Genomic DNA, 16,522 nt, shown 5'->3' on the forward strand with positions numbered 1-16,522 from the left:
TGAAGAACAAGTCAGACGCCTATCGAAACAAAAACGCAGTCCAGTGGCACTTTAAAGACTCTCAAAATACACAGCTCTCTCTCTGTCACGATTCAACACGCAAGGCCCTACATTCAGCTGTTGGGAATGGAGATCCATCAATTACATGAAAAAACTTGCCCAGCTCCTGACAGACATCACCTTTCTCTGCGTGGCTCTCTCTCTGTCACGATTCAAGTTAGACACCTGTCAGTTTTGGTCTAGGTGTGCTTACCCCGGCCTCAGCAGAGGGGGCTGGCCTAGACCTCTTGATGTCTTTCCAGCTCTGTGCTTGTGATTGAGGCCAGGGAGGGTTCTGGAACAGATTTGGAGAGGCGGTGCAGGATGTAATGGAATGAGGGTCACATCCCAGCCTGTGCATGCTCTCAAGGGGCAGAGGTTAGTATTCCTCAGGATGGAGAAACCAGCTTGGGCTGAGAGAGTTGCATTGCTCGGCTCTGCGAGCAGGGATGCTGAGATTGGTACAATAAAGCTGCATGGGGAAGCCTGCCTGGGGTGAGGAACAGGCGCCACAAGTCAGCAGCTGCCCTCAGTGTAAATCCAGAGTCAGGCGAATGGAATCCCTCTGGCTCCACACCCCTGTCACAGAGCACTTGTGCGGGGTCTCTCCCGGGGCTAGTTTAAACAAAGCCCAGGCTAGTAATGATTGAAAGTTGCCATCGGGTGGTTGGTGGTTTCATGAAAACGATTGATTCTCTCATTGCATTTTCCAGTGGCCAGATCATGGTTCTTGGCTGCTGCTGACAGGTCCTCTCCTTAGCCCAGAGCTGCTCCTCCAGGGAGGAGGGGCTGTGCCCAAACCTTGCTTGTCCATCTGTCCTTCCTTCCTGCCAGTCCAGCCCTGCCATCACACCCTGCCTGTCAGGGCAAAGGGCATGTGAATGCAAATCAACCTTCAAACAGCACAGACAGTGAACTTGGCCAGGCCTGTGGCTCCACCAGACATCTCTGCTGACACCTGATATCCACCCTGATTCTAGCACTGGCCTTATGAATGGGGACCCTGATTGCTTGTGCCCCAAAAAACAACTCATGCCAGGTGCTCTCCCCTTTAAACAGCTGGGGCTGCTAGCCAGGTGGCCTTACTGGGTCCCAGGCTCCAGCTGTTAATTCAGCCTTCACAGCACTCAGCCAGCCCAGATCTCTCCAAGGCCCATCGTACGCCTTGTCTCCCTGCTGCCAGGGCAGCAGGAAAGAAAGGATCAGGACTGCAGAGGGGCAGGCTACTGTTAGCAGAAGATGGGGCTGGGCCCTGAAGTTGATTCTGCTCTCCCCGATTTTGTGTCTTACAGAAACAATGTTCTACTTGGCCCCAGCACGAGGCCAGGTTGGGAGGTGACTTCTCCCAGGTCTGCAGTCTTCTGGCCTTGCAGCAGAGCAGCACCACTGACCCTACACAAGCTGATGCCCAGGTCTGTGCAAAACTCCCGTTGTTACCTAGAGCTGACCACAGCTGTTCCCTCCCAAGGCCTGGCGAGCAAATCTGGGACAACAGAAGCACCGAGAATATGGGTGTGGGCACATCTCCAAGCAAAAGTGCATCAGCTGTTACTTGGCTCAGTTATGACACGCGAGCTGCCCGCTAACGGGAGGTCATTACGACAGAGCGCTGAGCGCTTCGGTCTTCCTGAGCGAGATTAAAGAGGCGGGTGCTACAAATGAGTCTAGGCCAGTAGCCTGCAATGGGCATGGCAGCAGCATGCAGGCAAAGGCCAGCTGCTGCCTTGTACACCTATCGTCCTTGCAGGGGAATCCCTGCTCAGCCAGACGCCAGGTAGATGGTCACGTTGCTGTTGGAAGAGCTGCAGGGCCCAACTGGGGTGTTGGCCAGATCCTGGGAGCAGGGCTAGGGCATAATCCACTGGGATCCAGACTTACTTTTCCACCTGCCCTGCAGCAGCCTGGAAGAAACCAGCTAGCAGGGACTGGGGCTGCCGTTTGTACGCTCCCGGCCAGGGCGATAGCGAGGAAGAAACTGAAAGCTGCAGCCAGGCTGAACCAGGCCAAGACCCCTGCTGCCCTTGTGCTGCTCAGCCACCTGCCCCTAACAGCGGCACAGGGTGCACAGCACTTCACAGGATTAGGCCTGTGAGTGTCCTGGGTGAGCAGCACCTGCCATCTGACTTGGACTTCCCCAGGGCATCAGCCCTGCAACAAGCCAGTAACTTGGGCTCCCTCGGCTGCCGCAGCCAATATCTTCTCATGGGCTGCCTGCCTGCCCACCCCTTGGCTCCAGGCTCCTGGGCTTGAAATAGCAGGGCTGCCAATTGCTCCATGAGACCTGGATGCTGCCTTCTGAGTTGAGGCAGGGGAGGGAGGAAAGCTGCCCCACATCCCGTTATGCCTTTCTCAGAAGCCGCCACCACCCTCCCAGTTGCTAATTATGCCTCTTTCCCTGCAGCAGCCCACAGCCTTCCTGCACCAGGCAGTCATCCCTCTCTGCCACCTTCCCCCTGAGCGTCTGAACTGGGGAAGGTGTGCATGGTGTTAGCCGATGGCCAAGGATGTTTGGTGAGGTGCCAGCTATGCCCGTTTTATACCATCCGTGACTTTAACCGCTAGGACGCACTGTCCCTTCGCGGCGGGCAGCCCGGGCTAGGCTGACGGATGCCCCAAGGTCCTAAACACCCGTGACTTTAACTGCTAGAGCTCAGAGCCCCTTCGCAGTGGGCAGTCAGGATTGACTGACAGGCGCCCCAAGAGTTTGCCCCCTGGAGGCGGCACAACTCAACGCTAGGCTCTTAGTACTCTCACCTAATGGCCAGGCTTTATAGCCAAAACGGCTGAGGTTCTTTAATTGTGTTGGCTGCTTTACAGTAAACCAGAGAAACAAGTCAGGCTTATGCACAAACGGTTACCCAAAATTTATTAAACTAGATTTTAATCATGTGGTTACAAAATTGCTAGTGCCTACTTATTTAAATGTATAGATGTTACACACACAAACAAGTTACAAAACTGAAGCCACTATCCCAAAGAAAGAAAACAAAGTATAGAGCTCTATTTCAAAATATGTGTACAGTAAAGATAGGAGATCAGGTGTGGGTGCTTCTTACCCTCCTTGCATCTCTCGATTCCAGCGGTGCCAAGCCAGGATCGGTCACTCAATTCCGCGGAAAGACGAATAAGGGACAAGGCTTAGGGACCCTTTTAGCTGCAGAAGCCTTGGGAGGCTGTCACTTATCTGACCAGCAGATAGATAGTGAAAAGCACTCAAAAATCATGGTGCTGTAGGTCCCATACTTATACCTCTGTACTCCTTTATTCTCTTTCTCCTTTCTTATGCCAAATTGGGGCTGGTCTGTCTGGGCGACGCCAGCTCTCGCAAGAGTAGTTTACACTTGCAAGGGAGAGAAACAATAAGTTTCGACTACTGGACATTCCTTTTATTAGGGTAAATATTTTCCCACCTAGGATGTTGGTGTGTGTGCGCATCACGTTATTTAGTAGGGGCTAAGAGCCATGTCTGTCACAGCTTCTCTGTCTGCTGTGAGCCTAATCGTTGTATATGTTCCCAGAGGCACATTGTAGCAGCACACCTGTGCTTCTCACAGCTTCAAAGGCTGTGCTGGAATTTATGTTAAGTGCCCTGTTGTTTTGGCTCCCTTGTGTTCCCAGCAATGCTGGTCTGAGAGGGGGCTGGCTGTCTGGCTACACATGGGTAGGGAGGGAGCTAGTAGGGGGTTCGTGCATGGGCAAAGCCACACAGGGCCTGACTGATCCCCCACCCAGCACTGCCCCCTGCAACCCATCAGCCAGGCACCCTTTGGCTTCCTGCTCTGGCTAGTGGATGGCCTCAAGCCGCTAGAACCTCCCCCAGCCTCAGCCTGCAAGAGCCGAGCACTGAATTCTCCTGCAGGTTAGCAGTAGAGCGGGGCCTGAAGGGAGAGCCTGGTTCCAAACAACCACAGCAGTAGGGGAGCAAAAAGGATCCATACCTGACCCCAGCTGGGATCTGTGCACCCACCACCATCCCATAATGGGCCAAGCCAATGCCCCCAGTGATGCACCCCTCCCCTCAAGCATTCCCTCTTCAGGGCCAGCTTCACCCACCTCCCCTCCAACCGCTGCACTCACGTCCCTGGGAATCGCGGGCTGAGGCCCAGATTCAAAGCCTCTCGCTGTCCAAGGACTGGAGACCTGAGCGAAATGCCAGGGCTGGAGCAGGCCCCTGGATAGGAATAAGGTTTTAGAGGCTCCTGGCACCTTGGGGGCTCCAGAGACCACAAACGCCTCCTGGCCTGGCTTTCCAGACTCGGGGGGGACCGGCCTGTTTTCCCCGCGCAAAGCCCTGTGGCAGCAGCCGGGGTTGACATTCAGGAGCAGGTTTGCAAGGAGGAAACAGCAGCTGAATGCATTGCAGCCCCTGGGCAGCATTCGTAGGGAAGAGGGTTTGTTTGAAACCCTGGGAAGGCATTCGGATAACACTCAGAGCACTGCGACAGAGAGACGCTTGCGAAACACTCGAGCACGCCCCTGCTTTAGCACTTTCTCGGCTTTATTTTTAGAGCCCTATTACAAAACAACTAGAACCCCCTCCCCAGCACTGAAATCAGGCGCCGGAACTGACCAAGCCGGGAGCTTTGGAGAGGATCAGGGCTGGGGGAACGGCCTTGGATCTGGAGGGCCCGACAGCGGCGGCACAGGTATGACACAGGCGCCGAGAGTCTGATCGTTCCTGCTGCTGCCCCTTGCGAAGGCTGAGCCAAACCTCGGCCCGTGTGCGGGCTCTGCGGGGGAAGAAACTCTCCGCTGGCCCATGGGAAAGCCCGCACGGGGCCCTGCTTTTTAGGGTAACGCGCTCACCCTCGGCCACCCTGCTTCTCAGCCAATCAGACAACGCAGGGCAGATGACCAATCAGCAGCACAGTACAAGGATGGGGGCGTGGCTTGAGAGCCCATGGTCTGCGCCAGTCGGTTACGGCAGAAGAACTGCAGGAGAGCCAGGCGGAGATGGCTCAGCTGTGGCAGCCATCACTGCACAACCCGTGTGGTACGAGATGTGGTGGGAGATAGGGGCTGGCTGCCTGGGGCTCTGGAGAAGTCCACCTAGTTCAATACTCTGCTTGGTGCAGAGAGCAGGCTGGAAGATGTACCTCCCACCCAGTCGGCATTTCCCGTGTCCCAGCGTTGCGGCTACCCTGTGTCTGACTGTAGCGCCGTGCCTGGCCTGGCCTCTGGGCACAGGTGTTAGTGGCGGGCGCTTGGCGAACCAAAGGAGTCCTGCCGGCTTCTGCTAGGGGTGAATCTGGCCCATGCGCTTGATTCGGCTCTTTAGTCCTGTCCTCGCTTGTGGCTACAGGCCATCTCTGGCACAGCCTCTTGCTCCCACAGCCTCGTTCCGGTAGACAGGACAGAGTCCAGCCCCAGATCTTCTAAGATTTAGGTGCCTAACTCCCACTGATTTCAACAGGAGGGATGTCTCTCTTCTGAGCCTCCTCTCCACAAGACAAACGCACAGAGCACCACTTCGCTCGTCCAGGCAGCCTCATCTTGGCTGAGTTTAGGCTCCAGGTCCCACTCACCCTGCTGGTTGCTATTAGCTCAGAGCCTCTGTGCATTACTCTTTCCCTGCTTTCTGCTTTATCCATGTTACGTTTTCCCTTTAGGCGTTCCTCGCACGCATGCCTGGGTTTGCGGTGCCCCTGCGATATATCTTACTGCGCCTCACAATGTTTCTCTAGCAAGCTCTGGCTGCTCTGACTTGGGATATCTGCCTCCCCACCCAGAACTAGTAACTACAAAGTCATCTGGCACCATGGGTGAATTACGCGATCAGAGTTGAGCAGCTCCAGTGTCCACGTTTAACTGCAGTGCGATAACCTGAGTTGCTGAATCCAGCAGGAATTACCCCTTGAGTTCGGACGGTGGCGTTTTTGGGGCACGGCAGTTCTGCTTTTTAAAGCTGATCCCTTCAGTGAGTCCTATGAATCCATCGAGGGCTCCAAGACCTTCCCTCTCTCCCCTCTACCAGAAGGTCCATGGAGGCTGCATCATTTCATAGGTTGGGATGCTGGTGACGTTGACAGGGATGGAGATGACAGCCCAGGGGAGTCCATGCTGCTCCAAGGAGCGGCGGATCATGTACCTAGAGAGACAGATGCACACACAGGGATGGTGCAAGTCGGGGAAGGCCTGAGACATCAACAAAGAGTAAATGGGGCAGACAAATCCCATCCCTAGAATAAATATGACTGACTCCACTGAGGGTCTCTTGGGGCTCGATTCTGGGAGGTGCTGAGCACCCTTCGCTCCCACTGGCCTCAGAGGGAAGTTAGGTCACTTAGCCCTTCTCACAAGGCACACAGCACTGTGTAGGGTAGGGGGTTCCCAAGCTTTCCAGCATCATAGCCCCCCTTTTGATTTTTGAGAAACCCTCACGCCCCCCACCTCTTCTTTACCATCGTCCAACCCCCCTTTAACAAAGAATTCAATTCGTAATTTAAAATAAACACAAAAACGTGATATAAAAATGTTATTTGAAATTAAAAGGAAGTATGAATAGTTTTACTTAACCCCAGCTGCCTGAGCCCCATGCCAGCCGCCAGAGCTGCCCACGCCAGCTACCCACCTGCCTCACCCCTGTGCTGCCAGAGCCGCCCATCCAAGCTGACCGAGCCCTGCACTGCTGGGACCAGCCACCGGCCCACCAGCCTGAGCCACCCCAAGCCCTGCAATGCTGGGACCAGCCACCCAAGCCCCACGAGCCCTGCAAGCCGGCCACCCAAGACCCCCTGCCCAAGCCCTTCCCCTCCCTCAAAGCCAGACACCCCCAGTCCCTCACTCACTCCATTCTCCTCCTGCAAGCCAGGCACCCCCAGTCCCCATCTAACCCCATCCTTCTCCTCCTCCTGCTCCCTTCCCCAACCCACATTCACTTCCCTTTGCAGAAAGCAGCTACCTCCATGTGGGTCTTCGCCAGCTTTCTGCTTTTTATAGTGGCTGCGCCGAGTCGCCCACGTAAAACAGTAGGGGCTGAGAGCCGGAAGCAAAGGCCAGCTTTTTATTTGGGGAGGGCGAATGAGCGGGGCGGGGAGGGGGCTGGGTTGCCTCGCGCCCCTCCTGGAATTTCTTCACGCCGCCCTAGTTTGGGAAACCGTGGTATAGTCTGGCTGCGTTTTCTGGCGGACGGCCGCACTGGCAACTTGCCAGGACACCAAATGTGGCACGTAAGCTGCGTAAACAATTCCCACACTTAAGCTACAACCCAGTCAGCCACATGTGACCGCCGATGGCTCTAGCTGGCTGGCTCAGTCGGGATGGCTGACAGGAGCACCTCAGTGGCTGATCAGTGCATGGCCAGCAGTTTACCACCTCTGCTTTAAGCGCCAGCATTAGCATTTATTCTGCCATTGCAGTGCTGTAAATAAGCAGAGGACTTCAGTCTCCAGGGCTGGCCTGAGCTGGGGGTGGGACTGGGAGACATTAAAGATCTGGAGAACATCTGAGGAGGTAGGAACAAAGATGCCCAGGCTAGGCATCCGAGACAGGAGTGCGACAGAGGGCGCAGCCTGGGACGCTCTGGGGCGTGCGCTCATCGGGGAAAGGCACCTACCCGTCCCGGCCGAGCAGGAAGAGAGCGGGAATGTCTGCTGTTTGCCTCGTGCTGTCCTGGATCATTTCCACGTAGAAGCTGTCGTTGTCGTAGGCGTTATCAGCGATGATCACCGCCCTCCCGCCGTGCTCCTGGATGACGCGCGTCTTTGACAAGAAGGAACAGCCCCTGCAGTGGGAAATAACGGGGGTGTCTTGGAGGCCTGTGTGGGCTCCTGTCTGCACAGCACCACGCGTTGCCCTTCAAAGGCCTGGCCCCTTCACAGCTTCCACCTCATGCAATCGTTACCCAGCCGGCGAAGGAGGAAGAGGGCCCTGGGAACCAATGACATGTTTGAACCAAAGGATTTTAGCGGCTCATAATAGCAACAGGCATGTCTCCTTATCTTTGCTTCACTGGCATGAGCCATTCTGATGCCCTGGTGACATTAGTAAGTGAGAAACTGAGGCAGGGAGGGGTGGTGACATGCTCAAGGATGCAAAGAGAATCTGTGCCAGAGCTGGGGTTTGCAGCCTGGGCTTGGGCGGAGGTTACTGTCTCAGCTAACTTCGCAATCAACTGCTGGGCCAACTGACTGAGGGGCCCCCGGCTGGTTTTAAATCAAGCTTTGCTGTTTTCCTAAAAGCTCTGCTCTAGGGATTCTTACGGGGCGGGTAGGGGGCAGTTCTCTGGCCTGTGCAGGTTGGGGGCCAAACCAGAGGATCATTACAGCCCCTCCTGGGCTTGGGCTCGGTGAAATCATCTCCCCTAATTCTCTCATTCTCCCATTTCTCGGGCTTCAGGGCACCTCAGCTCCATCCCCAGTGCTTGCAGGGTAACACTGCACACCAAGAGCGAGTGACCACGCTGCCTTCTATTGCCCCTGGCACCAGCTGTGATCGCCGGCCTGCCTGGGACGTTGTCTCGCCATCCTCCACTGGCGCAGCCTTGGGCACGGCCCGCCCAGCTGCCAGCTTCTGCTCAAAGGCGCAGACGCCTTTGCTAGCAGCGCCTGGCAGACGACAGACAGGGAGTGGGTGTCTCACTCCTGGGGGCAGGAACTATTGTTGCAAAAAACACTGATGGAGCATCCTCGGCGCCCTGGTACGGGCCGCAGCGTGCCTGGGCATACCCGAGCTGCTTACGAGCTACAGACAGCAGTGAAGCCACTGCAGCTGCTGCTAGCCCGGGCTGCAGTCGAGACAGACCCCTGCGGCTCAGCAGCAAGGCAGATGTTGAACTGGCCCTGATGGGTGGACGCGTGTGACTCTGAACGAGTGCAGCAGCTGGGGGGGGGGGGCGGAGAGGAGCTGGCTGGCCCTGGCAGTGCCCCCGCTGTACCTGTACCTCTCAGCATGCCAGGGCTAAGAGCAACTCCCCCGCCCCCGACTGAGCAGAAGGGTCTGTGCGAGGGCGGAATTCCCTCTGGCCCGATGCCTCCAGGGCTGTGCCCCCAGCGAGGCAGCAGGAGCTCGGTGGCTGGGCCTGGGAAGGGCGGAGCTGGTGGGCAGCATTTCTGACTCATCCCCTTGGGAGTTCCCACGGCCCATTGCAGGGCTCCAGACTCTCCCACGGAGCTGACGGCGACATCTCAATCATGGCCCATGCCAAACCTCAGCGCTGGCACAGAATTTCCTGGGGAAGGGTCGGATGACTGGGCCCTGGGAGAGCGAACTCCCTCATCTACCTTGTTTCCTGCATAGTGAACCACTGGAAATGCGGTCCTTCAGGCACCTCTCCTTTAGCAGAGGTGGACAATAAGCAGCCTGCGGAACAGACAAGATCACCAGGGTGAGCCCCTGGTGGGCTGCTGATGTTTTATTTACCTGCGTATCCAAAAGGTATGGGTACCTGCAGCCCCCATTGGCTGCAGATCACTGTTCCCGACCAATGGGAGCTGTAGGAAGTAGCGTGGCTTGAGACGCCGCTTCTTGCGGCTCTCATTGGCGGTAGATCACCATTCGTGACCAATGGGAGCTGTGGGAAGCAGCCTGGCTGGTGACACCACTTCCTGCAGCTCCCATTGGCTGGGAAGAGCGATCCGCAGCCAATGAGAGCTACAAGCGGCTGAACCCGTGGATGCGCTAGTAAATAAAGTGCTGGTGGCCCACCAGCGGCTAACCCTGGAGAAACACATCCATACTTATTGCCCACTGCTACTCTATAGACATACGACACAGGGGAAAGCTATTGCAGGAGACGCAGTCAGTTCTCTCAGACTAGTCTCCCATTCTGTTACTTTCTAAGCACCTGGTTCAGGTGTTGTCTACAAGAAGAAAAGGACCACACACGTATAATTCACTAGCCTGGGATAAGAGTGTCCACACAAGGCCTTTTCCGGGCATAGCTACACAGCTGCAAGTCCAGCAGGACAGTGTCATCAGGAACATTCTCCAGGCAGAGAAGCCTCTCCTCTCAGGCGACGATGATGAAAATGAAGGTGAGCGAAAATCTCCATGGGACCATTCCACAGGCAGAACTGGTCTTCTTCTACCCAATCTCTTTGGTGGAAAAAAACCCAAGCCTCCCACTCCCTGCATGCTGCTGCTCTAGATTCACACTATAAATAGCTTTCCCTTCCATCGGGGAAACAGAGCTGTCATAAAACCTACCCACGCTCCACCAGGGCGATCTGATCCTGGATGAAAACTCCATTGTTCAGCTCCCCACATGCCTCCGGAGGGTCTGCTGGGACCAGGTGTATCTGCTCATATCTCGTGTTCTCGGAGAGACAAAAGAAAAGACACATGCTGGGAGTAAGGGCAGGGAGCTGGGTTTGCAAATGTAGATCTAGCCTGAGTTCTCCAGCTGCTCTGGTTAAAAATACCGATCTCTCTTGCAGGGATGTTGCAAGAGAGTTATACAGGTCGTGTTTGCAAGGCACTTTGAGATTAAAGAAGTGATGCCTTTAACTACAGGTTGAACCTCTCTCATGCGGCACCCTCGGAACCTGACCATTGCCTAACCGGAGAATTTCCCAGACGATGGGAGGTCCATATTGTCCAGCTGCATTACCGACACTTCCACTGCTCACTGGGCTCTGAGAAATCATTGAGGGGTACGTTAGAGCTAAATAACAGCGCAGAATGCTGAGAGCCAGGACTCGCGGCTGGAAACAAAGTTTATGGGACCGCAGGAAATTTGGCCACGCCCATGACAGATGGTCATCCCGCTAACTAAAACCATGCTGGTTTGCCAGACTAACGAGGTTCAACTGGGAGTACACAGATGGCACTGTTAATTGCTCATTGAAGATTTCTAATTGGTCATCTGCATATTTTGGGGACTTCAGAAATGCGAGTTGCTACACAGATACACATTGTAAGACTAACTGGAGAGAGAAATCTGGCTCTTACCCAGGCAGTTGTGGGACAGGCATCTCACACAAGATTAGGCAAACAGGAAGGCAACTCACACAGCACCACACATACGCACACAAATCTTTCCCCAGGCAGCATTTCACTGAAACTGAATTGCACTGGATAAGGGTGGCTAGATTCCTGGCCATGCCCTACCAGGGTCTGGCAGAGATAACTTTCTAAGTAGCTCCAGCATTTTTCTTATGCATGGATCTGCTTTTTGGACTGCACTAAAGGAGGAACGCATTCATTTTGCATGTTCCAGACTGAGCAAGAAGAGCCGAGTTCCTCAGAGAAGGCATGTGGATCATGGAGATTCTGGACCGCCTTCATTGAAGCTCTGCGTTGAGCTTCCTAAGTTCAGTCAACACAACTGGGGCCAGACTCAGCTCTCTCTTACAGCAGTGCCAATCCACAACTTCAGCAGCTTCACTAGCTGGCCGAGCTCAGAATGGGGCCCACTGTTCCTTAGGGGAAACAAATGTAAGAAATTACTACAACTAATTCTAGTTAGAACTGGAGCAAATGAAGGTCACAGTTTAGATCATGAGCTGCTGTTGGGAAAATCTAGACATGAAAGGTCTAATACGTATGTTATCCTCATACTTACAAACACGCCTCCAAAATCTTTGGCTGGAGTAGCAGTGAAAATGTAGCGGATATCACCAGGACTCAGCACTTGGAAATATAAATATTCATGGACACGTAAACCTGTGAATTTAAAAAGACAAATAACAGACAGAGGAAAAACAGAAAAGCTCTTGGGAAATTCCTTTGGTGATATTTAAAATCACGTCACTGTGAAAAGAGCTCTTCTCAATGGGAGAATTTCATTTATATGGCGCCTTTCATCCCAAAGCATGCTAGAGAGTCATAGCAGTTGGATATACAAGGCACAATTCACCTGCTGCTTGGATGCAGCTAGTTCTGGTGTGGCACAGGGTAGCTATTTAACAGCGCACAGCAATGCTGCATAACTGTTTGAAGCAGGACGCCAAGAACATGGCACTGTACTGCAACCAGAAGGGATGTTTTAGGGAGGCAGAACTGAAGCGACTCCTGGTGTAATCTGGGCAGGACACTTACACGTACTTATGAAAACACATCATGGGATCTCTTGCCAACACACGTTCCATAATTTTTTAAGCTGACTCCATGCCAGATGCGTGGGAGCTACGATCCAGTCAGGATGATGAAAAGGTCTATTGATGCCACTCTCCAGAAGGATGATCAGTGCCAGTTCTGCTCTAGTGACTATCCAACTTGCATTACATCGCCTCCAAACAAACAGGCTCTGTAATAAGTAACCCCGGGAGGGAGTAGGAGGAAAGGCTACCTGGCCCAGCCAGCACACTCAGTGCTGGCCCAAGGAGCTCTCTTTTCCAGTGCCTGCCCACCTGAAGAAACAGTTCGCAATGCTCCAGCAGGCTGAACCCAGCTGTGTTCCAGACACAACAGATGCACAATGATGCTTAGCTGAATCCCCAGGCACCGCCATAAAAGCGCTTTAATTAAGAGCTCCAAATATCCTGCCTCTGCAACTGTTTCAGGAGCTGGTTATTTCCCACAGAGGCAATCTAGAGCTGTTGACAAGCAGTGGGTGGAAAGCTTTATGCCAGGTTTGCTGCAGCACAGAGGTGGTGTCAGAGTTTTGCTGGAGCTCCTGGGCGTCTCTTACATGCATGCTCTTTCTCTGGGCCCCAGTTGAGCCAGGGCAGGGCATGATAATCTTCCACTGAGGCAGCCCCTTCATTCAGCACTTCCTGCAGGAGACCGTGAAGACTCAGGGCAGCTGTTTCAAGTCTTGGGGAGGGAGCGTTGCCTAGCAGTGACAGCAGGGGACTAAGCATTGGGAAACCCTGGGCAAGTCACTTAGCTCAGCATTTTCACTGATGTCCACAGATCACTGGGTACCCCCAATTTTTGCACACACACCCCCTCAGTTTGAGGCACGGGGAGCCTGACGTCCCAAGCTGCTTGAGCAGCCACAGCTCCAGACCAAGTCAGTGGAGCTGCCGGAGCTTAACATCTCTGGAAATCAGGACCTGGGAAGGGCACCCAAGTTGGGCACTCAAAATCGCTAGCCACTTTCCAAACACTTTGCCCTTGGCCTTTCCCTGCCTCAGTTTACCCTCCAATAGTAAACGGGGATCACGCTTGACCATGGCCCAAGGGAGTTAGGAGATGCATCTGACGAAGCGGGTCTTTGCCCACGGAAGCTTATGCTCCAAAATCTTTCTTAGTCTACAAGGTGCCCCAGGACTTCTTGCTGTTTTTGAAGAGACAGACTAACACGGCTGCCCCTCTGATACCTGCCTCTCAACAGCACCCTGAGGCTTCAAAATAACCTCAGTGGGAGTTAGAAACTAAAAAGCGTTCAGGGGATGTGGGAAGGGAAAGTACCAAGGGTAAATGACAACAAAGAGCTTAATCCTGGGAGGTGCTGGGAACCCTCACCTCTTGCTCACATCAACCAGAGTTGCTAAAGGCCAGAACCTCTCCAGGTGGAGCGCCAGCCTTCACATCTCAGAGCTGGAAAGGACCTTGGGAGGTCATCAAATCCAGTCCCCTGCGCCTTCTTGGCAGGGCTGAGCACCATCCCTGACAGATTGTTTTTTAAATCTATTTACCCCAGAGCCCTAAATAGCCTCCTTGAGGACAGAACTTGGAACCCTGGGCTTGGCAGGCCAATACGCAAATCACTGAGCTATCTTCAGCACTGCTGAAAGCCTGCCGACATCCTGCAGCTGCACTACCGCTAACAGAAGTGAACCACACAACACTAAGCTGCACCACCCCCTCCACGCCCCCGGGCACAGCCAGAAAATGAATCAGGGCAAGCAGCTAGGGCCCATTGCAAGACTTCTTCAGAGTGTCACATAGAAACAGGCAGCCGGCACTTGGGAAAGTGCTGTCAGACTGAGCACAGGTCATTTACACAGGGAAATGCCACCTTCCCTCTGGGATCTTGTCTGCTTTCTCAGTCATTTAGCTACCGTAATCTCCTTTTATTTACCTGCTGGCTGTCCCCTAATCCCGCATTTCCTCCATTGGTATCTCCTTGCACCAGTCGTAGGGCTGGCTGCCGGGCTCCAATGGCCGGCCACAGAGATCAGAATTTCCCCTCCAAACAGGGCAGAGTCAAGCTAGCGTCTCTCATGCTGCCACCCGCTCTGCTGTGACCTCACATCCCAGGGCAGGAGGATGTTGCATTATATTTTTCTTTGGCTCGCTCACTGCTTTCAGAGCCAAGGCTGCTTCAGGCAGGGGGCTGGACTAGATGACCTGCTAAGGTCGCTTCCAGCCCTAGGATTCTATGCCAAACCAAGACAGGGGGGCGGGGGGAAAAAGCACAAGGCACTTAGAAATACTGGGTCATGTGCAGCGAGATCCTCCTGCCACATGCTCCCAGCCGGATTTGCTGCCCCTTGGCAGAATGCACAAGGGGAAATTTATAAACCCACTAAAAAGCAGCCAGGGTTGGCAGATTTCCATGACAGCCATTGGAGCAAAGCGAGGAGAATGCAAATGGTCAGGAAAAAGCACCAATTCCCCGCAAAGGGAAGTGCTCCAGGAGATTGTCTAAACCCTCTCCTCTATGTTTGAGGCCAACAGAGCAGCTGAGCACAAGAGCCGGGGTAACCCACAAACCTGGGTGTGGTTCTGTCCCGTGGAGCGGCACCGAGCCACTTACAGAGTGATAGAAGGAGTCTCCTCTATTGCCTTAGCTGAAAGGCAGCAGGCTGTTAGCTCAAACTGGAAAGGCTCCTGCGATCCCGGGTTCGCCTCCCCCAGGGTGGTTACACCAGCTGCTGCCACATCAGAGCCCTGCATTTAGAAAAAGCCGCGGCGCATTGCAAACGCCCCCTGCCCAGCTTAGCAGCGTCCTGCTTTGCAAGCGGCAGGGGAAAGGCGCTTGCAGGAGACAGGCCCTGAGCAGCCTCCTGCCCCGCGGACCCCTACTCACCCCCAGCAAAAGGGCAGGCGCAGAGCCAAAGCAGGAAACACAGCCAGCGGCCGGCGCTGAAAAGCATGTCTGGGCACCAGCCTCCCCGCAGAGCCCTCGTGCGCAGCTCGTCTGAGAAATCTCGGAACGGTAACGGAGCAGAGTTCGGCCCCGCCCTTCCACTCATTTGTCAGCTCCAACGGCGGCCACGCCCATTGGTAGAGGTGTCAATCAATCCATTCCGGCGGCAAGAGGGTCGGACCCACCGAGGGGCTCCTAATAGAGAGGCACGTCAAAAATAATGTGATCCTCGCCAGTTCAACCCGATCAAAATCCCTCCTTTCGCACCCGCTCCACTTTCTGAAAATAAAAGTGACTTTCTCACTGCCAGTTGCAAGGATAGGGCATAGGCCGGGAGGAGGTGTCAGTGAGAGGAGGTGAGGTTTTATCCACAGCCTCTGCTATAGATGGGCTGTGTAACCTTGAACAAGTCATCCCATGGTGTGCCTCAGTTTCCCCCCTCTATAAACCTTACCGTGCCAAGAGGCAACTAAATGGCAGAGGGGTTGACCTGTAAGTCTGTGGCACCTTAGGGACTAACAAATTTACCCACAAAAGCTCATGACCTAATAAACGTGTTCATCTCTAAGATGCCACAGGATTGCTTGTTATTTTCAAGAGGGAACTGTGAACTCAGTTCATTAAGGTTTGCTGACATGAGCGTCTTGACTTAAAAAGTGTGGCCCGTTTCACCACAATGGATTTTCTCTCCACATTTACACAGCTGCACAGGGAACTGCAGGCCTGGGGACTAATGTTAGATGTAACCAATGAAAACTACAAGCAGGAGGAGGCAGGGAGGGCAAAAGTTACAGTAAGAAACCCCTGGAGGATAGTTTTGGTTTTTTACTGCTGTGATTTTAACGTGGGGTTGCTATTGCTTCTCTTGCCTTTTCTCCAGCCTGCTCTGCTCCCACTCAGCCCTGATCTGCTATGTGGTATTTCCGCACAGTAGCTCCTTACCTGCACACCTCCAGAACCCACGGCAGCCGCTCCTCACGGCCTCAGCCTCTCCCCGCCAGTTTTGCTGTGTGGACCTTTTATTTGGCATTTTTAACCCCTTCCAATTCCATCCTGGACTGCCCTGGAGTCTCCTTGGCGAAAGCCCCTAATGAGGATGTGCCACACGGATCCCATCAACACGGCTTAATCCTGGGCTAGCAAATTTCTCCAGTGCGGACAGAGGGTAGGTGCTCCATTGCCCATGAACCTCCTCCTTCAGATACTCTGTCCCATTTCCCTACCTCTCACTGCACTCCCAGCGCCCTGGGGAACCCAGCTACCTGCTGCTCATCCACCAGCCCCCACTCCCGGGCGCAGGTATCATTGTTCACACCCCCAGCGATGGCTGCAATGTATGGGACGTGTACAGCAGCTATGGAAAGTGAGCTCCATCAATACCCAGCTGCCTGCCAGGCAGCAAATCCCCACCCCACCTGTGCTCCCCACCTGCCAAATAGTGAGCCCCACCTGTACCACCCCTACCCGCCCGTGAGCCCCCCAGGCTCCTCCTGCCTGCCAAATACTGAGCCGTGGACGTCCTCCTCTCGCCAGGAACAGTCCTCCACACATGACCCCGCCCCT

General features: G+C 54.3%; 2 protein-coding genes across 4 annotated transcripts in view; one reads left to right on the forward strand and one right to left on the reverse strand.

Annotated features, from left to right (window-relative positions):
* Positions 1-4,388, forward strand: part of SMYD5 (SMYD family member 5) — a 28,719-nt gene extending 24,331 nt beyond the window's left edge. The window contains exons 13-14 of one of the 3 annotated variants that reach the window (XM_074992212.1): positions 1,332-1,451; positions 2,441-4,388. In XM_074992212.1, the coding sequence (XP_074848313.1) occupies positions 1,332-1,451; positions 2,441-2,504 (184 nt within the window). In that variant the 3' untranslated portion in view covers positions 2,505-4,388. Of the gene's footprint in view, positions 1-1,331 lie in introns of all 3 variants that reach the window. The other 2 variants (XM_074992213.1, XM_074992211.1) reach the window with 2 other exon arrangements.
* A 131-nt stretch (positions 4,389-4,519) lies between these two features.
* PRADC1 (protease associated domain containing 1) lies at positions 4,520-16,503 on the reverse strand. Its single transcript, XM_074992214.1, has 7 exons — positions 16,454-16,503; positions 15,902-16,046; positions 14,900-15,154; positions 11,543-11,643; positions 10,186-10,295; positions 7,595-7,762; positions 4,520-6,127 (listed from the first exon to the last, which is right to left on the reverse strand). The coding sequence occupies exons 3-7, from the start codon at positions 15,063-15,065 to the stop codon at positions 6,007-6,009; spliced, it is 666 nt and encodes a 221-aa protein (XP_074848315.1). The 5' UTR covers positions 15,066-15,154; positions 15,902-16,046; positions 16,454-16,503; the 3' UTR covers positions 4,520-6,006.
* Between the last annotated feature and the right edge of the window lie 19 nt (positions 16,504-16,522).

Source organism: Carettochelys insculpta, chromosome 4, assembly GCF_033958435.1.
Source record: "Carettochelys insculpta isolate YL-2023 chromosome 4, ASM3395843v1, whole genome shotgun sequence".
Lineage (NCBI taxonomy): Eukaryota > Metazoa > Chordata > Testudines > Carettochelyidae > Carettochelys > Carettochelys insculpta.

What these genes read in the sequence shown, in the direction of transcription:
- PRADC1 (XM_074992214.1), bottom strand. Translation starts at nt 15,065, where the DNA reads ATGAGTGGAAGGGCGGGGCCGAACTCTGCTCCGTTACCGTTCCGAGAT. An exon ending in CGCCTGCCCTTTTGCTGGGG is followed by an intron (nt 11,644 to 14,899) that starts GTGAGTAGGGGT and finishes TTAAATTCACAG; the next exon opens with GTTTACGTGTCCATGAATAT. An exon ending in ATCGCCCTGGTGGAGCGTGG is followed by an intron (nt 7,763 to 10,185) that starts GTAGGTTTTATG and finishes TTCCCACTGCAG; the next exon opens with GGGCTGTTCCTTCTTGTCAA.